Below are 24,290 nucleotides of genomic sequence, written 5' to 3'. Positions count from 1 at the left end.
GGGAACTTGTACATATCATTTGTCAGTCTAACGTGCTCAATTTTTGAATCATTTGTGAAAAGAAAATGTTTGATAGATATGTATATGGATGAATATATTTTGCGAGGCCATAAATAAGATATTTATAAATGTTCATCCATATACATGTCTATCAAATACTTTCTTTTGTGAAATAAGAAAATATTGTTTGATTTGGTCTAGCATAATTTCTAGATTACTTTAATCATAATCGGACCACATCTTGTTCCTAAAAAATCAAATATACCAAATAATATTAGTAATTGGTGACAGTACTAAAGACTTAAGTTGCAAGCTCTAGTTTTTATTCATTATGAAAATAATATTAGGCATGGAAGTGAGGTGTAAGGAATTTATAAGAATATTTGATAATCAATTTCCAATTTGCAAAGAAATTGAGCATTTGAAAGAAAAATGTTTACTGTCATCAAAAGGGTTCATGTAATATTTAAAACTTAAACAACAAGCTGGTTTGCCCGAGAGGTTAAGGGGGAAGACTTAAGATCTTCTGCACATAAGTGCGCGTGGGTTCGAACCCCACAGCCAGCATTTTTTCATTTCTCATATTTTGTTTTATATAATCATCTTTCTTCTCCTTGCTTTTTTTTAGGTGTGAATTACAAGTAGATTAAGAGTCACAATATTTGTATAATACTTGGCAAGGGCAGAAGATGTTCCGCTCCTAGAAAAGACAACGACTCTTATGTCGCCCTTAGGGAGGTATCACCTCCTAAATGACTATTGTAGCGTTATATTTGTAAAATACTTGGTAAAGGGCGGGAGATGTTTCGCTCCTAGAAAAGACAACGACTCTTATGTCGCCCTTAGGGAGGTATCACCTCCTAAATGACTATTGTAGCGTTATATTTGTAAAATACTTGGTAAAGGGCGGGAGATGTTTCGCTCCTAGGAAAGACGACGACTCTTATGTTGCCCTTAGGGAGGTATCACCTCCTAAATGCATCCATCTCGCCTAGATATGGGAAAACGTGGGAAAAGACATTTCTTGGACAAAGAGATGTCGGGGTCAGAAGTTGGACCACGTCTCTCTAAGAAATAAAGATTCAACGGTCCATCATTGATTGAGGAGGTGGTGATCCTTCCCAAGGAAACCATAGGCCCAAAGGCCTCTATAAATACTTCTCCCTTAACGGGAGAAAAGATCATATCTTAACTCATACAGATCCTAACTTAACCCATAGACACCATAGCTCATACACTTATATACCTAAGCACCAAACGAAGATACATAGCCTCTCACCTCACATGAGCATGTCCTCTAAAACCATCATAAAGGACTTTTTGTCGTCGTGGACAACTCCTAACCACAACTGGTTGTTATAAACCTACTAAAACCTTTGAGTACCCTTGCCCTTGTAGAGGTAACGCACACTTCTGTACTTTTTGACCAGTACAAATATTTATAAAAGAAAAATCTCCATAGATAGAGTGGCTCCAAACACAATGCTCTTCGGAAGTGAGAATAATGATACATTCTTTTATTTTACATATAAGACAAGGTTGGGTCATGAATAACCAATAAGGAAAAGACCATGAATTATTGTGAATGAAATTATAAACTATGGCATATGCCATAACTTTTATGAAACACAACAAAAAATAGGTAATTTTTTAAACATATCTAAATTTATTATGTAAATAAAAATTATTTAAATAATATTTATAATTATTTTAGAGTTAAGTCTATTCTTTGAAGACTATAAAACATCTTACAAAATAATAGATGAGATATCTGTAAGATTTGGGATTGAGTGAACACCATGTTTAATATGCAACAGGATATCATCAAAGGTTTATTTTTGAGAAACATCATCAACATTGACTATCGGCATAATAATCATTTTTATGCATGATTGACATAATTTGTGCCAATAAGAGGTTTGAACGAGTGAAGAAAGTATGTCTTATAATGTAGCATATGGATAATATATTAAAACAACTCGTGGTATCCCGTGTGCTTGAAAACTTGCAAATTTTTAGGTAGAAGGTAATATTCTTCAATTGGATAATATTCATATGTTTTGGAAGAAATTAAATATGGAAGAACGTGAACTTATTGAAGAAGAAATATGGACACAGTTGGACACTTTTAAATCTTTAGATATTGATGTTCATATGTTGTTAAATACTAATGCATTTTGAATCTAATGAATCTTGATAATAGATTTAAATTTGATGAAATAGTGGATTCTAATAACATGTTTTCCATTGGGGTTTTAGACGATGTCATGGGGGTGGTACCTAGAAACAATCCGACTTCTAAGTCGGTAAATGAATAAGGAAAATAGGAATATTTTAAAATTTAAAAATTGTATACATTGATCACGACGTTTATCCTTTTTTTACAGGTGTATTTTAGGTTTTAAGGATTTAGAACCTAACTTCTTAGGGCATGTGTCATGGTATTACTTGTTATGTTATTTAACGACCTTCATTCAACACCTTGATTAGGTATATCCCTATGGAAACTTAATATGTTTTTGAGTCCTTACACCCATATCTCCTAATCCATATTTCCTTGTGATATCTTATTCAAAAGTCCACAAGGGTCAGCGTGTACATTGAGATGTATTTAGTATGGGCCAATATTTCATTGGACCGACGTTATCCTGGAGGTTGGCCTAGGTAAGAACAATTCCCCCTAACACTACTACAGAAAAGGGATACCACAACAGTTAGAAAGTGGATACCACAACAGATTACCAACTGTTGTGAGGTAGTGGATGATTGTATGTATGATGTTTTCCACCACGCGAGCGCAACCGTGATTATATTTCAAGTAGCGCACTACCTACCACAACATATACACTTATTTATTATAAATTATATGGAATCCTTATTTCACCAATACACACTAAACATAACCTTTCAGTCTGGTCTAGAACATTATAATGTGACAAACTAAGTTATATTAGAAGAACAAGTTACACGTATAATGCTAGACAAGAATTCTCCAGCTCCTTATCTGCATTTTGCTCTTTAATTGTTAGAACTTGTTTTAATGCTCCTAGTTCTTCAACCCCTTCTTTCACCTCTAGTTTAATTTGCAACATATTATTTACATTGCAAACTAAACTAGAGGTGAAAGAATGTGAGGTTGACAAGTAAGAAGCGTTAAACCAAAATTCTTCTTATGTGAGAAATTATTCTGAGTGGTCAAACGATAATTCTTGAATTCTCTTTGGAAAATTATTTGAATCTCCTTGAGAAATTATTACGATTGATCTTTATAATAGATACTACTAGTGATGTTTATACCATATTCAACTAGTTTTGTCATAGGCGTCATAGTTGATGGTCTCCCTTACACAATTTCAGGCAGTGTCGTGAAACATCTTAAAGAGAGCAACCTAGTTCAGACTCGACCCGATAATTCCTTTAGTGGAAATTTTCAAAATCTTAAAATAACAATTTAAAGACGGTTTCAAACTATCATGGCTACTGAAAAATTATTGGTACTTCTATGGCTGTTGTCTCTGACAAACCATTCAAGTTTGAGGGAAGTTACTTGAGTCGATGGCAACAAAAATTATGATTTTTCTTAACCTTAAAAAAGGTTGTCAACATTATGGCCAAAGAAATTCTTGTTGTTCCGCATGGACCAGTCGGGCAAACTAACGGTAAGATTTATAACTGAGGAAATAAATTTCCTTATGGAATGAGAATGATTATCTCTACAAATATCAAATTATAAATGGACTCACATGTGATCTGTATAATTATTAAAGTAGATGTGTTACTCCACAATAAGTTTGCAAAGTTTTGAAAAAGAAGTATGATACTGAAGAGGATGGAGCAAAGAAATATGATATTAATCTACACTCAAATTATCAAATGGTAGATGAAAGGTCCATAGATGTTTAGTGTCATGAACTTCAAAGTAATACTCATGAGATCATCACTGAAGGTATGTCTTTAGATGAAAAAGTCAAATTGTTTTTATTATTGACAAACTACCCCCTAATTTTAACGATTTTAAAAATTTTGCTTTGCCACAAAGCAAAAAAATTTGTGAGTCTCATTATTCTCCTTTGAATTTAAGAATAATCAGAAAGATAAAATCAAAAAGAAATTTTTGTTGTTGTTTTAAACAATAAAAAGAAACTTAGTGTGGTTCTAAAGTCATTTGGAAAACCACTAAAGAATTAGAACCGCAATACCGTGAACGTAATTAAGAATGAGAACCCTTCAAGATCCCTAATTGCTTTAATTGTTAGGCAACAACCACCACCTCAAAGAGATGACACTATAATTTTTCCTATTTCAATTATGGAAAGCTAGGTGATATGGCTAAGAAATGTAAGAGCATGCCTAAATCTGGTGTTGCCCATAATGCACAGGTTAACCTGACTGGTGAACAATTTATTGCTATGATCATTGAAATCAACATGATTGGTGGATCGGATGGTTGGTGGATTGGCAATGGCTTCTCTCGTCGTGTATGTTATGACCGTGAAATGTTCAAAACATATATAAATACTGAAAACAAGAAAGTGTTGTTGGAAGTTCCACACACCACTAATGGTGTAGGTATTGAAGAAGTGGAGCTGAAGTCCACCTTTAAGAAGACTTTAATCTTGAAGGATGTCATGCATACTTGTTTCTGTTTTTTTTCTAAATAAGGTAAGATTTAGTCTGTCCATTGGAGTAATTTTGTATGCCATTACTAAGAATGATAATTTTTTTAATGAAATTGATATGTTTAATATTTTTATTATTGAAATTGAAAATAAATTTAGTATGAATGAAAGTTAAATGTTTGATATGTTTAATACTTTTATAAATAAAATTGAAAATCAATTTAATAAGAAAATTGAAATGTTTCATAACGATAGGGGAACTGAGTATGGTTCTATTATATTTATGAATTTTATAAATATGGAATTGTACATGAAATCACCGCACCATATTCTCATGAAATGATGGAAAAGCATAAAGAAAGAATATAACTCTTACTAAACTAGTCGTTGCTATTATATTGAATTATGGTGTTGCGTCTTATTGGTGGAGGGAAATCTTATTGATTGTTTGCTATGTCTTGAATATAAGTTTCGGGTCTAAAACTAAGATCTCTTCTTATGAGATATTGAAGAAAATACAACCAAACTTATCTTATTTTAGAACTTAGTGTTTATTGTAACACCCTTCTAAAAACCCCCGCGAAAAATATAATAAAGATCAGAGTAATTATACAACAAGGATGTTACAACTAATAAAATGAATAAAATACCAAGTCGTTTGTCATGCTTTATTAGAATTAAACTAATTATCAAAACATGTGTTTAGCACAGCGGAAACTCATTTTAACAATGTTAAGAAACATATCTAAACAAATCAACAATACATAATCCATAACCAATAATGACAACGATGTATATCAAGTAACTCTAAGACTATCGACCCCCAGTGTTACAAGATCAGAGCATGACCGACACGACTCCACATAACCGGATAAACTCTACGAGTCATCCTCACCGATCGCTTAAACCGCTACTTCAATCTGAAATCATCAAAGTAAGAGTGAGACTACATCATAATTAAATAGCATTATAAATCATCAGATATAGAATTTCATAAGCAATTATCCACCCTACTTAGCATATTCAGATTTATCAATTCATACCAATCACAAGCATAAGTCAAAAATATGCACCAATAACACCACATAATCATAACACCGGATTTCATCCTGACATGTCACAATTTATACAAAGACCATGCAGACTCTTATGCATGTGGTACCAAAATTCGTGAATCACATTCACAGGACTTCTCTCTTTGATACTGCCCTTTAGTCGCTCACACCCCACATGGGCACACGACTACTGCCTCATCGCTCACACCCCACATGGGCACACGATGACTGCCTGCTAATCTCCGCACAATGAGAATCAGCCTTCCAATGCAAATGATTTATGAATGAATACACACATGTCACATACTTATATCATCATCAATCCGATGCTTAGCATCGCTTTATCACATCTTACCAATAACGTCATAACAAGTATGTACATGTATCATGCATCATTCAAAACAAATCAATCATCATCATTCATCAAAACACATGATAACAACATTTACCATGAATAACATCCATCTGCATCATCATTCATCAAAACACATGATAACCATATTTACCACGAACAACATCCATTTGCATAACAAGCAAAAGCAATCACATTATAACAACACACATCATTGCACATATTCAATTATGCAAACAACAATTCATTGTACCTCATCAACTATGCAAAACAAGAATAAATCACATTTGAAGAAAACGATACTTTTCAAAATAAAATCAAGTTATTATTGTTTTCTTTATTTCATATGGTAAAGCATTCAATTTAAGGAACAACGTCCAAAACGGCATATAAAACGGACTTACGGTTTGAAAATTAGAAGCTTTTAAAGTTAGAACAGTTTTCAAAACGTGCTGCTGGAATTTGTACTGGAACCCGGTTCGTCCCACATGGGAACCGGTTCCTGGACCCAAAAATGTCATTTTTAACGTTTAAAAACACTGGAACCCGGTTCCTCCCACATGGGAACCGGTTCCCACGGACCCAGTAGCTGAAAAACATGATTTTTAAGGCTTTTATGCATCCCAAACACATACCAACTTATATCATTACGAAATTGATCATCAATAACATCAAAATCCTCCAAATACATGATTCTAATGCACAAACCACATACCATAACATCATGTAACAATACTACATCATCAATTGCAGTCAGTTCATCAAATCATACATGTCAGTGTTGGTATTTCACAAAACCTAACATCCCAAATAGAGATTCTAATCCCTTAATTCAATCCTAACATCATCAAAATTATAATACCATATAATTAGAGTAATCACCCCTTACCTCAGAGTCGAATCTTCGAAGGTCTTCTTCTCCTTTGGCTCTTCTCTCTTTCACGTACTCTTCAGTCCTCAGACTTCTGTTCCTTGTTGCCTCTAACCTTCTCTTTTCCCCATTTTCCTTTATTTTCATCATTTCACTATTTTATAAAAGAAATAGGATAATTAGTTAGTAAGGCCTCTCCATTGGCACCTCCCTTTTTACTAACTACGTCATGGCCCAATAACAATAATTCCCGTAATTCTTCCCAAAAATCCAATTTTATTTACTGAATAATTAAATAATTTCCGAATAATTAATTTAACTTGATTAAATTAATTCATGAAATTACGGGGTGTTACAACTCTCCCCCACTAAAAGAGTTTTCGTCCTCGAAAACATACTCCAAGTGAAAAGTTCCAGATAGGAGTCCTTCATCTGACTCTCCCGTTCTCAGTTAACACTTTCTTAGTCGAACCTCAAAATTCATCTAACATAACCAACATAAGCATGCCTCATGCATTTAATCTCAGCTCTTACGTCGCGTTTGACCATCCCAAGGTATACCACTCGCTATATCTCCAAAAGTTTAACAACAATGAAACGTCGGGTGCGATCCATACAATACGCCCAATAACTGAGTAATCTAATTACACAACCATGGTATGACCACACCCGATCAACACTGCTGTAAAGCATTCCATCTACCGAACGTACCAACCTTAGACACACTTTTCCATCTGAGCGATGAAATAACACTTACACTTTTTACCAACTGCTTCCTTCAAGAGCTCGATAATAACATTCCTATACCATTGAATTTCAACCATCTGACTCCTCTCAAGTCATACCAGCAACTATCCAACACGTTATATTCCGCTTTTGCTGCACTATTTTAATTACTCATTACAATCATCATTACCAATTAGATTTCTCAGTTTTATCCAATTTCGACTCTCTTTACTCATTCGTTCAAGAATCCTTCTTTATCATACATGGTACTAATCTACCACTTAGCAATACTTACTCACACTCAAAACAAAGTCCTGATTTACTCCCTCTATTTAAACATTCTAACCATCAGAACGAGTACACACCAGTAATTATAATCACACTCATCATCCTTAATATACCATTGCTTACAAAATAGCTCAAACTGAGTCCCGCTCTTCTCTAAGAATTAAATCAACTTGGTCCTTCATAGAGTATAATTCCTCATTACATTTGGAATCTACAATAACACCTTACCACATCATAAGATTATCGTAGCATCATATAGTATCAACTCATCACCTTAGCTTCGCTGAATACATACTCGTTAACTAAGTACATCCATAATAACATACTCATCATCTCAGCAATTATTCACAAGAGTCCTAATTCTCTAGCACGACATCCTTGCACCCACTAGATTCTAAATCTAACATATAGATCAATTCATGTTCTCTACGTAGGCTCCCGGCTTATTAATTCCTCACTGCCCACGAGTAGTACTCGCACACTAATCCACATCACACTTTCGTTGCGCGACTCTGATTACCCGTCTTAAATCATCATCCAATATATATTGCACTCTTTCGTATTCACTTCTTCGTAAATTCACACAACATGGTGAGTGATTATTCTCACGGCTTAGTGTCCATCATATCCTAAACCATTAAGGTAACAAACAAGCTCATCCTATCTATATGATTTCGTCTACTATCAACAAGAGATTAAGGGTGATCAAGTCCTCAATTTGTCAATAGATAGCCGACAACCATATTTAAGCATAAACCATCGTTACTACATAATAGTGTCCTTTTCCGAGTTTGCACTCAAACTCATTAACATCGTCATAGTCCAATAGTTCACTCTGAGTCTTTACAACTCGCACACTTCCTTTTCATTGGATCTTGTCAGCGGGATACCAACATCCAAACATTTTACATAATCTGCTTCATGGCCACTTAGCATCACACACCTGTTAAGTACTTCCAACTTCATAATCACTAATATACTCGTACCTTACTATTTATCTGTTCCAAATCAAAATCCTCATCTTAGCAAAAGACCGCAACAACATTCATACTCCTGGTTTCACTCTAAATCCCAAGACATCTTTCGCGTCCAAGCATCATTCCACTCGGAATCTCAACAAAATCTTCCTCACACCAATAGGTGTAAGAAATCCTCTACAATTCTTCTTCTATACATGTCGTTGCCTTGGCATCATAAATACGACTTCAACCGTACTAAAACTTATTTCACCTTTTCTACTAATTCATTCTTCACTAAAATCCATCGGTACTCAAATCATCTTTATTACCGGACACCTCATCAACTTAATCCTCAACAACTTATTCTACTCAAATTTTTTTTTCAAACAATCTCGGTAGTAGGCATTCCTATTTAACAAGTTTCACGCTTCCTTAACCGACTTCAGAATATCTCCTCATAGGATCAAAAGTTATGGGTTTTTAAAGTAAAACAATCCTCCAAAAACACACAGTAGAACCCGGCTCCTCCCACACAGGAACCGGTTCCTGGCTGCTTCCCACAACTCGTCTCTGATTTTTACTATGGGGAACCGGGTTGTCTCTATTTGGGAACCGGTTCCCAACAACCCAAAATTCCCACGCCTCTGTTTTTATAATGGGAACACATTTCAAACAAGTTTTAAACATCAAATAAAAACATATATCATGGTTATTAAGTCAGCTTCGCAATGCCCCAAACGGCACTTAAATCAGACACTCGGATCTCAAGATATGAATTTTCCAATCGTTGTCCGAAATTGCAACACTGACGCCATGCAGCGACACCTTAAATGATATTTCCAAAACTCCTCAAATGGCACACTTAATTCCTAAAATTGCTTCTCAACTAACCTTTTAATTATTCCTTCAATCCGTTCAACTCTGACACTGACATCCCGTGCCGTACCAACAAACAAGTCTAGTTCTAAGAGCACGCGTAACCGCAACTTCACATCTTTCCAACATCATCCTGTCACAATTAAATATGTTACAGCTGCTGCAACCATTTTTATAACAAATTTCATCTCTTTAGCTTTCCGACGCTTCAAACGGAACTCAAATCGGATGTCTAGAACTCCAGTTATGAATTTTCGAAGTTTCATAACGAATCAACAACTTTCCTGCGTTTTTCTTACGGAAATTCCGTTCTAAAACTCATCATCTTCAAATCAATCACATTCTAAACAGCTCCTTATCATGTCTCTTCGCTTCCAAACATTCTTATAACTTGAGCAACACATCCCATCGCCGAAGTGCGATTTCTGAAACATTACGACTGCAATCCTCCTTGCAAACTTGCAGCTGAACCTCTTCCGAGATGCAAGTCTACTCAACTGACAACTTTGCAGCCCCTCAGCAGAGCTGATGCATTGCAACTTCTTGATTTCCCTCTCCTACAAATAATCATCAATTACCTCTAATCATCTTCCTTCAAGATATTCCAACTTAATTACCAATCAAGTCTTAATTTCAAGTCACCTTCGATTCGGAAAACAACACTCCAACGACGCTTGCGCTGTTGCCAACAACAGCCTACTGAATCAATCATCTTACAACTGAAACATAACCGAGAAGCGAAGCTTCTCCCCCACTTGTTTCAAACCAACTTCCGCAACAAACAACCAAGTACTGACAGTGATCCACTCACATGTCGCATACTAAGGAATAATATGCCGACAGTATTCAACTGTCGTGCAACTCAACTGACTCGACATTTGGCCGGACGGACCGACCTGCTCTGATACTACTATTGTAACACCCTTCTAAAAACCCCCGCGAAAAATATAATAAAGATCAGAGTAATTATACAACAAGGATGTTACAATTAATAAAATGAATAAAATACCAAATCGTTTGTCATGCTTTATTAGAATTAAACTAATTATCAAAACATGTGTTTAGCACAGCGGAAACTCATTTTAACAATGTTAAGAAACATATCTAAACAAATCAACAATACATAATCCATAACCAATAATGACAACAATGTATATCAAGTAACTCTAAGACTATCGACCCCCAGTGTTACAAGATCAGAGCATGACCGACACGACTCCACATAACCGGATAAACTCTACGAGTCATCCTCACCGATCGCTTAAACCGCTACTTCAATCTGAAATCATCAAAGTAAGAGTGAGACTACATCATAATTAAATAGCATTATAAATCATCAGATATAGAATTTCATAAGCAATTATCCACCCTACTTAGCATATTCAGATTTATCAATTCATACCAATCACAAGCATAAGTCAAAAATATGCACCAATAACACCACACAATCATAACACCGGATTTCATCCTGACATGTCACAATTTATACAAAGACCATGCAGACTCTTATGCATGTGGTACCAAAATTCGTGAATCACATTCACAGGACTTCTCTCTTTGATACTGCCCTTTAGTCGCTCACACCCCACATGGGCACACGACTACTGCCTCATCGCTCACACCCCACATGGGCACACGATGACTACCTGCTAATCTCCGCACAATGGGAATCAGCCTTCCAATGCAAATGATTTATGAATGAATGCACACATGTCACATACTTATATCATCATCAATCCGATGCTTAACATCGCTTTATCACATCTTACCAATAACGTCATAACAAGTATGTACATGTATCATGCATCATTCAAAACAAATCAATCATCATCATTCATCAAAACACATGATAACAACATTTACCATGAATAACATCCATCTGCATCATCATTCATCAAAACACATGATAACCATATTTACCACGAACAACATCCATTTGCATAACAAGCAAAATCAATCACATTATAACAACACACATCATTGCACATATTCAATTATGCAAACAACAATTCATTGTACCTCATCAACTATGCAAAACAAGAATAAACCACATTTGAAGAAAACGATACTTTTCAAAATAAAATCAAGTTATTATTGTTTTCTTTATTTCATATGGTAAAGCATTCAATTTAAGGAACAACGTCCAAAACGGCATATAAAACGGACTTACGGTTTGAAAATTAGAAGCTTTTAAAGTTAGAACAGTTTTCAAAACGTGCTGCTGGAATTTGTACTGGAACCCGGTTCGTCCCACATGGGAACCGGTTCCTGGACCCAAAAATTTCATTTTTAACGTTTAAAAACACTGGAACCCGGTTCCTCCCACATGGGAACCGGTTCCCACGGACCCAGTAGCTGAAAAACATGATTTTTAAGGCTTTTATGCATCCCAAACACATACCAACTTATATCATTACGAAATTGATCATCAATAACATCAAAATCCTCCAAATACATGATTCTAATGCACAAACCACATACCATAACATCATGTAACAATACTACATCATCAATTGCAGTCAATTCATCAAATCATACATGTCAGTGTTGGTATTTCACAAAACCTAACATCCCAAATAGAGATTCTAATCCCTTAATTCAATCCTAACATCATCAAAATTATAATACCATATAATTAGAGTAATCACCCCTTACCTCAGAGTCAAATCTTCGAAGGTCTTCTTCTCCTTTGGCTCTTCTCTCTTTCACGTACTCTTCAGTCCTCAGACTTCTGTTCCTTTTTGCCTCTAACCTTCTCTTTTCCCCATTTTCCTTTATTTTCATCATTTCACTATTTTATAAAAAAAATAGGATAATTAGTTAGTAAGGCCTCTCCATTGGCACCTCCCTTTTTACTAACTACGTCATGGCCCAATAACAATAATTCCCGTAATTCTTCCCAAAAATCCAATTTTATTTACTGAATAATTAAATAATTTCCGAATAATTAATTTAACTTGACTAAATTAATTCATGAAATTACGGGGTGTTACATTTATGGATTATGTCATGATTTCGGATCTGAAGCGAGTTAAACTCGATAGTAGAGCCTATGAATATGTACTTATTATGTATGTAGCAAACAGTAAGGCATATAGGTTTTATGACCATAATTCTAAAGTGATCGTAGAATCAAATGATGTTGAATTCTATGAAGATAATTTTTTTTCAAATCGAAAAATAGTGGGCGAGGGCACTGAATTGAATCACATTCCTGTGATAAGAAGCACCGAAAGCAACAACAAAATAGAAACAAAATTTGGACGAAGTAAAAGAGTAAAATTTGTTAAAGACTTGATCCCGTTTATGTGACACATATAGTATATGAAGATCTAACAAATCTTCAAGAAGCCTTATCATCTCTGGATGTTGTTTGTTCGCAAGAAGCTAATGACGATGAGATAGATCATCTTGAATCTAACAGGACCTGACATTTAGTAAACTTGCCTCCTGGTTGCAAACCAATCGGTTGTAAATGAGTTTTTAAAAAGAAAATAAAACCTGATGAAACCGTTAATAAATACAAGGCTTGCCTTGTAGCCAAAGGTTTTAGGCAGAGAGAAAATATATTTTTCTTCAATACTTTTTCTCTGGTCACTAGAATTACATTCATTAGGATATTGATTTCAATTGCTTCTATTTATAACTTAGTAGTATACCAAATGGATGTTAAAATATTTTTTGGAAACTATAACTTAGAAGAAGAAATCTATATGGACCAACCAAAAAGGTTCGATCATGATTCATCAAGAAAATCTTAAAAAGAGAAATGCTAGCAACACTCTCTTTTCAACACTCTCTCTAACACTCACTTTCTTATTGGTTGAAACATGTGTGGGTCCAACTACTTTATGCGGGATCCATTTCCAAAGTGAGGGACCCACACATACTTTAATCAATAATAAAGTGAGTGTTAGAGAAAGTGTTGAAAAGAGAGTGTCGCTAGCATTCCTCATCTTAAAAATCATCAAAAGTCAAAGTTACTAAATTAGGGTTTTCTTAAACAAAGTCAACTGAACTTTGACTAGGCATAACTTTCACATGCTTAATCATAAATTTCCCAACCAAAGCTCATTTTGAAGGAATTTCAATTCTCTATAACTTTGCCACACAAAGGGCAAGGCCAAAAATGCTTCATTTGAAAGATATGGGTCAAAACATTACAGGTCATCTTGAAAGTCAACAAAGATACATCTTTTGTCAAAGCAATTTACATGAAGGAAAAATCTCCAAATGGAAAAAGGACCACCATGAGGTTGTAGTAGACATCTCAAGGTTTCCAAAAAGCCCAATATCACTTTCATATGATAAAAATTGACCAAGTTATGAATGGCACAAGTTGGGCAATTTTTGAGAAATGCATGAAACTTCAATTGAGCAATTTTGAGTTTCTTGACTATTGGGCTTAAGTTTTGAACTTCAAACATATCCATAACCTAAATAAGGACCTATAAATCTATCTCCGTATTTTTTTTACCGTTATTTTTATTTATTTGGATTTTATTCAATTAAAAGTTAAATAAATTAAATTAAATGCAAAATAAATGGATTAAATTGCACGGCCTTGTTTATAAACACATGGAGACCCAAAGAATTCCCCTTGAAGTCCATAATTTCGTTGGTGCATGTTAAGAAGATATATCATCCCAAAAAAAAAGAAAGAATCATAAAATTTTCATTTAAATTTCTTATCTCTCCAATCACTTGGTATCCAAGTCCACCAATAGCCCTAATTTGTTCCTCTATATATACACAACAACATCAGATGCTTAGGGTACGAAAAAGGGCCAAGTGAATGGGGTTTCAAAGCTTCAAACTTTTCTCAAAAACTAGGGCACGATATAAAACTTTTTCCAGCAAGTTCCAAGCAAAACCATGTGTTCATTCATCATCCTGAGGCCTTCAGGAATCGTTCCAAGTCACTCTTGAAGCTTGCACCCCCCCAAACCGCCGTCAACGCGTGCACATGGTGAGCCCTCCCAGCATTACCATTGGATCTCCATAGAACCTGATCTGAAGGCCTAGAAACACACCTCACAATGAGTCCTCTGAAGCCATCCACATGGAATCCCAGCACCTGTTTTCTTTCTTTTTTTCCATTTGTTTTTTTTTTTGTTTTTCCTATTAATTTTCTTTTTCTCCCTTTAATAATTTTTCTCACTAATCAAAAACTAATAATATCACAAAATTAGGATTAGGGTTTAATTAATTAATTAACTTTTTTCTAATTAATTTCATTATTTTAATTAAATTAGGATTAGGATATTTAATTTAATTAGTTTAATCACTTAATCATAAAAATACAAAAACAATTAGATTTTAGGTTTAATTTATTTAATTTTTGACATAATTTTCTAATTAATTTAGTCATTAGGATTTAACTAATAATTAGGTTTATTAATCAAATCAATTAGACCTTTAGATTAATTTAATTAGTTTTAATTTGTACATAATTAACTAATTAGGTTTATTTTCATAATTAATTTAGAATTAGGTTTTAATAAACATTAACCCTAATTTATCATTAAACCTAACTTTTCTTCTAACCCTAAATCTTCCTTCTTCTAAAACTCCTTTCTTTCAAGACTTCAATCATCTCCCGACTTTTTGATTCATTCGCTAATTAAATTTCCTCGCATTTTTTCTATATAATATAACTGCTTATGAGATGTAATAGTAATTAGGACTTTTACTTCCCACACTTTCTCTTCCCGCAAGGGTTTTATGATTATGTACCTGTCCCAAGTCCTTGTAATAGTAATCAGGGTTTTACATTCCGCACTTTTACTTCCCGCACTCTTTATAATTACATTAACTACTAGATGTATGGGTAATAGGATTGTATGGCAAGACTAATAATTGAACATAGCTAACCCTAATTCAAGATTAAATATCTGAATCAACACACTTGCACCTTTAGGGTAACCTCTCTTGTTGCCTTGCGATTACACGGTCATGTCCCTCGAACGTAGGGATACTTTAGCAAAAGACGCTTACGAATAATATCATCATAGTCCATTCGATATAAAGATCATAGTCCCTTCAAGTTGTCTACAAAAATATAATCTTGTCCCTCGATGATCCTACGATAAAATGATGATAGTCCCTTCGAACTGCTAAGGTATCCTTACATGTTGCCTTCTATGACCATACGATGACCCTACGCCTGTCCCTTCACAACCAATAGATATGATTTCCTACCAACTAATGGCATGGATAATACTATCTCCAAAAGAAAACATAATTGAATATGAAAGACAATTATTTAGTGGGTAGGTGCTCCTAATTGCTTGCTCACACTCAAACTCATTTTCACTCCTCACGCTTTCAAACAAATATTTTCATAAACACTTTGTATACATTCGTACAAGAATCATTACAAAGTCTGCCTTACTATTGGCACTCCAAATATTTTCAAACACACACAAGTCAAACAAAGTGAGCTCAGCAATTAAGAGCCCATGGATAACCATGGATACAAAGGATGCTAACACCTTCCCTTCGTATAACCTACCCCCCCCCCCCCCCCGAACTCAAAATCTTTAAAAAAGGTATTTCCTATTCTTTTATGCCTTTCCTAATAAAATTGGATAAAGTAAAAGTCGGTGGCGACTCTTGCTAACCGCAATATGTTTTGCGAAAAACAAAATAAAAAGTCAGTTCTCCCACCGTATTACACTATGTATGGTCTAAAACAAACTCCGAAGGCAATGGCACATAAAGTTTGAAAACTTAATAATATCGAATAGGTACAGAGTGAATGAAAGTGACAAATACGTTTATTACAAATTTGATATGAAAGACTATGGAGTAGCTAGTGTGATTTTTGGAACAAAGATCAATAGAGCTGAGAAGGGAATATATTTTGATAAATCTCACAATGTGGAGAAGGTCTTAAAGAAATATATTTATTTTGAGTATAAACATGATTGTACATATATGATCCTAGTGTTAAACTATTTAAGAACAATGTTTATGATGTTAGACAAACTGAGTATGAGAGCATAATTGTCAAGCATAGGTATGTCATTGATTGTATTAGACATGACATTGCTTATTTCATAGGATTGTTGGGCATGTTTACTAGTAAATCAAGTTATGAGAATTGGAAAGCTATTGAAAGATTCATGTGATACCTTAAAAGGACCATGAATCTCGGTCTACATCATTAGATATTTCCTGATGTACTTGAAGGATACAACGATGCAAATCGAAATACCTTATTAGATGATTCCAAAGCAACAAGTGATTATACGTTCAATATAGTTGGAGAAGTTGTATCCTTGAAATCAAAGAAACAAACTATCTTGGCTCAATCCATAATGGAGTATGAAATGATAGCATTATCTATTGCTAGTGAAGAATCAAGTTAGTTAAGATGCTTGCTAGTTGAGATCCCTTTGTGGGGAAAACCTATGCTAGTTGTGTTGATACGCTATGATAATATCGTGAATATTGCAAAAATTGAGAATTTTTATTGTAATGGTAAGATACATCAAAGCACGATATTGGTAAAGATTCAATCTCAAATGAGCTATAAGAGTTGATCATGTACGCACTAATAAAAATTTAGTAGATCATTTGAAAAAATGATTAAATAGAAAAAAACTCAATACATCAAAGAAGATGAGACTAATACTTATAGAAAGTGAGTTGCTCATGATTGTAACCCGGTCTAAAAGACCGTAGATTCTAAGAAATAGGTTCAATGGATAATAACAAATTTTGAGTACCATGAGATGATAATGCTAGTATAAATAAGAGAAACATGAATCTTGAAGCGATAAGCAGATGAAATGATAACTCTTAATGAGATTTATACTCTATATGAGGGAGTACCTAGCTACATGAGTATTCTTGATAGACTTATTTATGTGATTGTGGAACGTAGGCCAATTCCTATGAATTTTTAAGGCAGAATTCCTAGAATTTTCACTAAACTGGGATAGACGTGAATGGACATTATTAAAGCAAAGGGTTTTAGAATACACCTTAAGAAAAGATTGTGTGTGTTTGATTCCTAAGATAAAGTTCAAGACAATCGTATCACTCTTGTTGAATCAAAATCCTATTTGTTATGTAAATATTCAAATTGTACTTAAAAATATTTGACGTTATTTATAAAACACTTTTAAAATTAAAGTTGGGGATTGTTGAAATATGTCAATATTTCAATATGCAGATGAATTTGAAAAGATTCCTTAAGTCCCACATTGTTAAAAAACTAAGTGTGTTTATGTGTTAATTAAAAAAACTCTAAATATCACATTGCATATATTACATACTTTATCTAGCTTACTACTTCATTATATAAAGAATGCACATGCTTCATTCTAAAACACACCAAAAAACTACTTTAGAAATTTTCCCTCCTCACTCTTTTTACTCTGTGTTTTTGAGTTGTCAAAGCGCAAACTTTTTCCCATTTCTTTTCACTTGTTGAATTTTCTGAGTACTTTCTTGAATTCTCTCTAGAGATTTATTTGGATTTCTCCTTATTTGAGAAGTTACCAATTTTTTTTATTCTCTTTGGAGAATTATTTAAATTTCTTCTTGTTTGAGAAATTATTTTGAGTGGTCAAACGATCATTATTGAATTTTGTTTGAAGAATTTTGTGAATTTCTCATTGTTTGAAAAATTATTACTGACTAGTCTTTATACCAGATACTATGAGTGGTATTTATACCATATTTGACTGGTTTTTGTACCATAAGAGTGTGCATTTCTAGACCGACTATCTATCATGTAAATAGTAATCATATAGTATAGAACTTCGTTGTTTCATTCTAGAGGCGTCGTGATTGATCGACTGCCTTACACGATTTAATCAGCATCGCAAAATATTTTAAAGAGAGTGACCTAGTCCATGACTCCACTCAATAAATTTTTCATTCCAATATTTTTCAAAACAAATGTGTATAAACATTAGAACTTGCCTATCATACAAATAAACCTTTTGGCCTATTAGACACTTATGCTTTTACATATTTGATATTTAAAAACCAAAATTAAAGAACCTTGAAACTACTAATATGATAGAAATCCACTTGCTAATGATTGGTTTCAAGTCCGTTGGAGCACTTAGTTGTTTTATTAATGAAAGAAACTATGGCTGATGAGTATAAGTTTTGGCTGTATACAAAATGTGGGAGACAACATTCTTGTTCCATCCTTGCTGCCCTGAAACCCTACAACAATTCCTTTAGTCAAACCACTTGATTTTGCAATATGTGACACCAATGATGTCATCTTGATTCTAGGTTGTGTGTTGTCAAAACCTCAGTATCTAGATTTTTTTTTAAATCAAAATTAACATTGAAATTTAGAGCGTTCTATTTTGATCGAACGATTATGACAGATTATATTCAGGTACACAATTTAAATCTATAAGTTTCGATGTTGAGGATCAATATTCTCTAGAATATATTCACGAAATTTTCTATATGTTCTTTTAACTATTAGTGATTAGTTCATGATGTTTCATAATTCAATTCTAATATATCCATTCATACCCTCTGTATTAATTGAGGCAGTTTGTTTCATGACTTTTATATGCCTTGCCTGCATGGTATATGAAAATACAGTATTAGTTACATTAAGTTATATAAATTGGCATGTAAATAATCTTGCAATAAAGTAATCACATTGTTTATAGCATGGTTGATTCAGTGATGGATCATCCATTGATGATGGAGGATCCTGCCCAAATATCATCTCACAACTCATGTCATCAAAATCTGCAAAGAAAAAGATAAATAAAATAATCAATTTAATTGTATACTTTAGTTGAGATTTGTTTAATCATAGGAATTTCTGTTATTTACTTTTCATCATTAGAGTCATGTAAAAATTAGCAATAATAATCACATGTACAGAAGTGCTCATAATGTTGACAGAGTCATCATGATGCAATTTGAATGCTTTTGGTAAACATCATTCATTCTATGATAGGTTCATAAGAAATAGCATCCATTAAAAGTAAAACCATATATGAAATTTAGGTTAGATATTTGTTCTGAACTGTCCGCAAGTCCATGATGAAAGACTGAAGAGCGAACTTCAAGTAGAAAGGCGCATGGAACATGTTTACTTTCACTCTGGCCAGAAGCAGACGATTCCGCCCTCCAACGCGTCAATCTTTACCTAAATCAATTAGACAGTTGTTCACACATCACACTACATCACTCGGGAATGGTTTCAACCGCTCTTAATATATAAGGGTAAAGTGCATTTTTTTAGGTATTCAAACATCATTCTCACTACACATTAATTCTTATTTCCTCCCACTGATTTAGACGTTGGAGTGGTAATCTTGCACGTCCGCCCCACTATGTTGCATCGGAAACATTCTCAACCGCAGTGAGACACTATTCCAGCACCTCATTTCATGTTCTAGTTTTAATTCCTGACTGAACAATATTAAACTTATATATTATTTATGTTAATGAGAGATGTTATTATGAAATCAAAACCATATATGAGAGATATCATTCTATGGTCTACTTGCAATTTTGCACCCTCAGTGGGATATTTATGGGGTCCTCCATTGGAATGATGGTGCGTACCTCCACAAACTAGTGGAGACTTATAGAGGCCAAGATACTCTTTCAAGTGTAGTAACTAACATTCTCCCTTTTGTTTATTTTTTGTGGACTTACTAAAAATAGATAAATTTAGATACTTTTTTAGCACCATTGATCTTTTCTGTTTAAGTTTAATTTTGGATTTGAAACAGAAGACATACAATACAAACACACACACAAAAAATTCTACTTATAGAAGTCCAAGTTGTTCATGCCACAAAAATTGAAGTAACTTTTTGGGATACTTACTTGGTATCATGTTCACCGGCATACCGAGAGCGTTCTTTATAAACGATTGAGTAGGAATTTTGCAAAGATTAATACACATCCCTGCACAATTTGTCTCCTCTAAAAACCTGCATTTTTTGACATAGACTGCATTTTTTTCTCTTCTTCCATTGATCTCTGATTCTCTAACCTTCATATAGTGAAATTAAAGAGATTGATTCTTTTAAAGCTAACTATTAAGGCATGACATGTTATAAAGTGATTTCATATATATTACAACCTCTCTGTTTCCATGCAAGTGGACACCATTTGGTCACTACACTCACCACTTTATAACTATGAATCACGGATACAAGAAACACGACTCCGACATTGACACGTCAATATCGATAATAATTTTAAAAATAAATAAATTAAACATAATTACAGGTTTCAGTGTAGTTTCGGACACTAAAACTGACATGGACACACATTTTTTCAGAGGTATTGGTGCTATATAGCTTATAAATAACCATTAAACTTATAGTAAATTTCAGTCTTATAATCAATAATCAATAATAGGAAGTATGGTTTTAAAAAACCGTCCGCGACCGCGAAAACGGCTGCGACAAAACGGTTTTGGAAGATGCTGAAACCGATACCGTTATCACAGTTTCCTATATTGAAGAACAAATTGTAGTTAATTCACACTGCGGCGACCGCAATACACTTGTACCGACTGAAATTGCAAAAAAAATTACGCGACCGCGACCGTTTTTTAAAACCTTGATGGAAAGTATAGTAATTTAGCAATCTAAAATAACATTCAAAGTGATTTATCAAATCACAAACAATACAAAATATACAGCTACATGTAACAGTCTCTATTGCTTACCTCAGATGGCCCAAGTAACCAAGTAAAAAACAAAGTGGTGAAAATGGCAAAGTGCTCCCTTGTGAATTTACATGGTGGCAGCAGTTTCCTTATCTGCAATTTTTCATAGTGGAAATAAGAAAGAAGTTGAAAATGGCCTAAAACCTCTATGAAAGAAATTCTTATAAATTAAGAACAAATAATGGTAGAAAGAAACTAATGAATAATGAAATTAGTATTACCAATAAAAATACTGACTCTGGGAAGAGTCTATTCAGAGCTTGAATGATAACCTCTTGCTGCTCAATAGAATTAAATTTCTGTTTCGCCATAATAGCGGCCTCAACAAGACTCTCATAGCCACTTTCATTGTTTCTAATTCCTGATATAAATTACAAAAGTTATAAACTATCAGCTATCAGTTATTTTTATCAAACAGAGTCTTAAACTGCAACGAAGGTACAAAAGAGTATATAAGAATGAACCTGTGGCAGCTTGAACACTTTTTGATAAATGGTTTATTGCCACGAGATCAAACCAACTATCTTTGTAGACAGTTCTAGTACTATTGTTCGTTGTTTTGTCATTAATGTCATGATTCGAAGTGTTTCTGAGCACGGAAACTACGGAAGGTGCATGTTGAGGTTTATGTTTGATGAGATTGAAGAGAGTTGAAGAAGTTAGTTTTGAAATTCTGTTTTGGCTAAAAACATTTGCTTCCATTTGTGAATGTTGGTTTGAGAGGGTAATAGGGAATGGAAATTGGTTTGAAATGTTGATAAGAAAAGAAGGAGTGAGAGAGGGATATAAGAACCAAGAAATGTATGAATAGCATTTTCACACAAACTTCATGCTCCAGATTCTGCTCTTGGTGTTTGGTTGGATAATAGTTTTTTGTTGTCTTTTTTATTTTATTTTTGATAAAATGGTTTGGATAATAGTAGTTTCATTGTTGGCCTTGTTTAATTAGGATCAGATATGTAGAACTATGATATTTATATATAAAGTACTTTTATATTGATGTAAATTTTGAAAAGCAGAATTTAGAAAATTGTATGAAAAATAATATTTAAATTCAATAATAAGTAAATACTAATTAAATGAAGTAAATTAGGAAAACTTTACATATTAAAAAAATCTTAAATTAGTAAAAACTGTAAAATTAATTTTAAATATTTTGAATTCATTTTTTATTTAAAAATGATAAGTTAAGAATGAGGTGTTGTATATAAATAAAATTATTATTTAATATGTTTTACTTTAAAGTTGAATTAAATGATTGTGAGTTGTTTTTTTTTTTTTTTACCAAAACAAGCTTAACTTCTTTCATTTATAAGGATAGAATCAATACAACGAGGAATACTGTTTAACATGACTGCGTCGAGGCCAAGAATTGGCCGCCTTTGTAAGACAATGGGCAACCATATTCGCTTGACGCCTAATGAACTTAACCTCAAAGTTCGTGAAATTACAAAGTAAAGATTTAATAGAGCGGATAATAAAATTAAATTCAGAACCACCGATGGTATTAGAGTGAATAGCTTGGACAACTTGAAGAGAATCACTTTCGAAGATAACTTTGTCAAAATGAAGGGTTAGAGCACTTTGGATAGCTTCCTTTAATGCCAACGCTTCCGCTTCAAGGATGGAAAACGAACCAACATCCCAAGCAACACCTGCTTTAACAAAATTCCCAAAGTTATCACGGATACACCAACCTCTATTAGTAGTTCCTTGGGTACGGTTAAAACCCGCATCAACATTACATTTAAGCCAACCGGAAGGGGGGGAAATCCAAGAAAGAGTGGATGAAAGAGACGGCTCTCCATCCTGGGGATGTTGAGGATTTTGAGCCAACCACCACTCTTGCCACTTGTGAAAAGCTAACCAACCAAGCCTTGATACTTCCTCTTTCTCATTGTTCCAAATAAAATCATTCCTGTTATGCCACAATAACTCAATCATCATAGCAAAGCGTCCCACTGCCTTCCTATCCTCCCTATTACACAAATTAAGAATAAGAGATCGAATGTCATTACTATGATGGAGGAATGGTGCTATAATGTCATGCAAACCTGCTGATCTCCAACAATCGATAGTCTCAGTCAACAATACATTTCATCATTAAGTAATGGTTGATGATATGAATATTTTTAATCGATCTCGCAACTTTCGTAATCATCTCAGTCATACCTTTAATTTCATAACAGTGAAACATATTCCACATAACAATTAAATCTCTATTTGTCTTCAAATTGGACGTGTTTAATTGTATCTTCCTTCTGTTGTTAATCAGGGGTGAGTGATAATAAAGCTTAACAATTCTTCGATTGTCTAGGTAGCCTAATAGATTCTCTAGTATCGATTTTAGTTCGACAAAATGGATGATCTATGTTATCCTAAATTTCAGAGGGGGTCTCTCGCTGTTGAAGTAAAGAAAAGCGAAATATGAATTTTGAGATGTTCAATGTGTGTTTTTGATAACAACGTGACAAACACCCATATTTATATAAATTTTGAATCAATATAGACCTTAAAAATTCAATCGTATCTTAGAGGATATTCTAGAGATGTACTTTCAAATTCACAATGTTACATTTAGTTAATCAGAGTGAATAAGAAAATGCAGTTCCGAACTAACCTCTGTTAAAAATTTTAACAAAAAAGTGTATCCAAAAGTGCATTAACGGATTCATCCCTCATAGTTTTAATTTTCTTTGTGGAAGGAGATGACCACTCCGGTTATGTTTATGATATAGGCTCTACTACAAATAATACCTTTTATGAAAAAAAATTCACCTTAGACAATTAAAAATTGAGATCAAATGTCCTAGAACGCGATCTTTTAATATTTTTTAAAAGTAAATCTCATCCCTCGA

General features: G+C 33.7%; 1 protein-coding gene and 1 non-coding gene across 2 annotated transcripts; one reads left to right on the top strand and one right to left on the bottom strand.

Moving 5' to 3' along the window:
* Window positions 1-484: 484 nt before the first annotated feature.
* TRNAL-UAA (transfer RNA leucine (anticodon UAA)) lies at window positions 485-567 on the top strand. Its single transcript has one exon. It is a non-coding gene; the product is annotated as a tRNA-Leu (tRNA).
* An 18,040-nt stretch (window positions 568-18,607) lies between these two features.
* Window positions 18,608-22,333, bottom strand: LOC131610133 (beta-carotene isomerase D27, chloroplastic-like). The gene is made up of 7 exons (XM_058882008.1): window positions 21,897-22,333; window positions 21,654-21,793; window positions 21,433-21,525; window positions 20,580-20,748; window positions 19,392-19,484; window positions 19,260-19,308; window positions 18,608-18,935 (listed from the first exon to the last, which is right to left on the bottom strand). Exons 1-6 carry the CDS (start codon window positions 22,132-22,134, stop codon window positions 19,268-19,270), a joined length of 774 nt encoding a protein of 257 aa, XP_058737991.1. The 5' UTR covers window positions 22,135-22,333; the 3' UTR covers window positions 18,608-18,935; window positions 19,260-19,267.
* Window positions 22,334-24,290: the final 1,957 nt, after the last annotated feature.

Source organism: Vicia villosa, linkage group LG6 (assembly GCF_029867415.1).
Source record: "Vicia villosa cultivar HV-30 ecotype Madison, WI linkage group LG6, Vvil1.0, whole genome shotgun sequence".
Lineage (NCBI taxonomy): Eukaryota > Viridiplantae > Streptophyta > Magnoliopsida > Fabales > Fabaceae > Vicia > Vicia villosa.
The sequence above is the reverse complement of the archived record's forward strand: the minus strand, read 5'-3'. Positions and strand labels throughout refer to the sequence as shown.

Excerpts from the sequence above, each read along its gene's own strand:
- LOC131610133 (XM_058882008.1), bottom strand. The coding sequence starts at position 22,134 with ATGGAAGCAAATGTTTTTAGCCAAAACAGAATTTCAAAACTAACTTCT. Across the intron at positions 21,794-21,896 it reads AAGTGTTCAAGCTGCCACAG|GAATTAGAAACAATGAAAGT; the intron begins GTTCATTCTTAT and ends AATTTATATCAG. Across the intron at positions 20,749-21,432 it reads GGTTACTTGGGCCATCTGAG|GTTAGAGAATCAGAGATCAA; the intron begins GTAAGCAATAGA and ends CACTATATGAAG.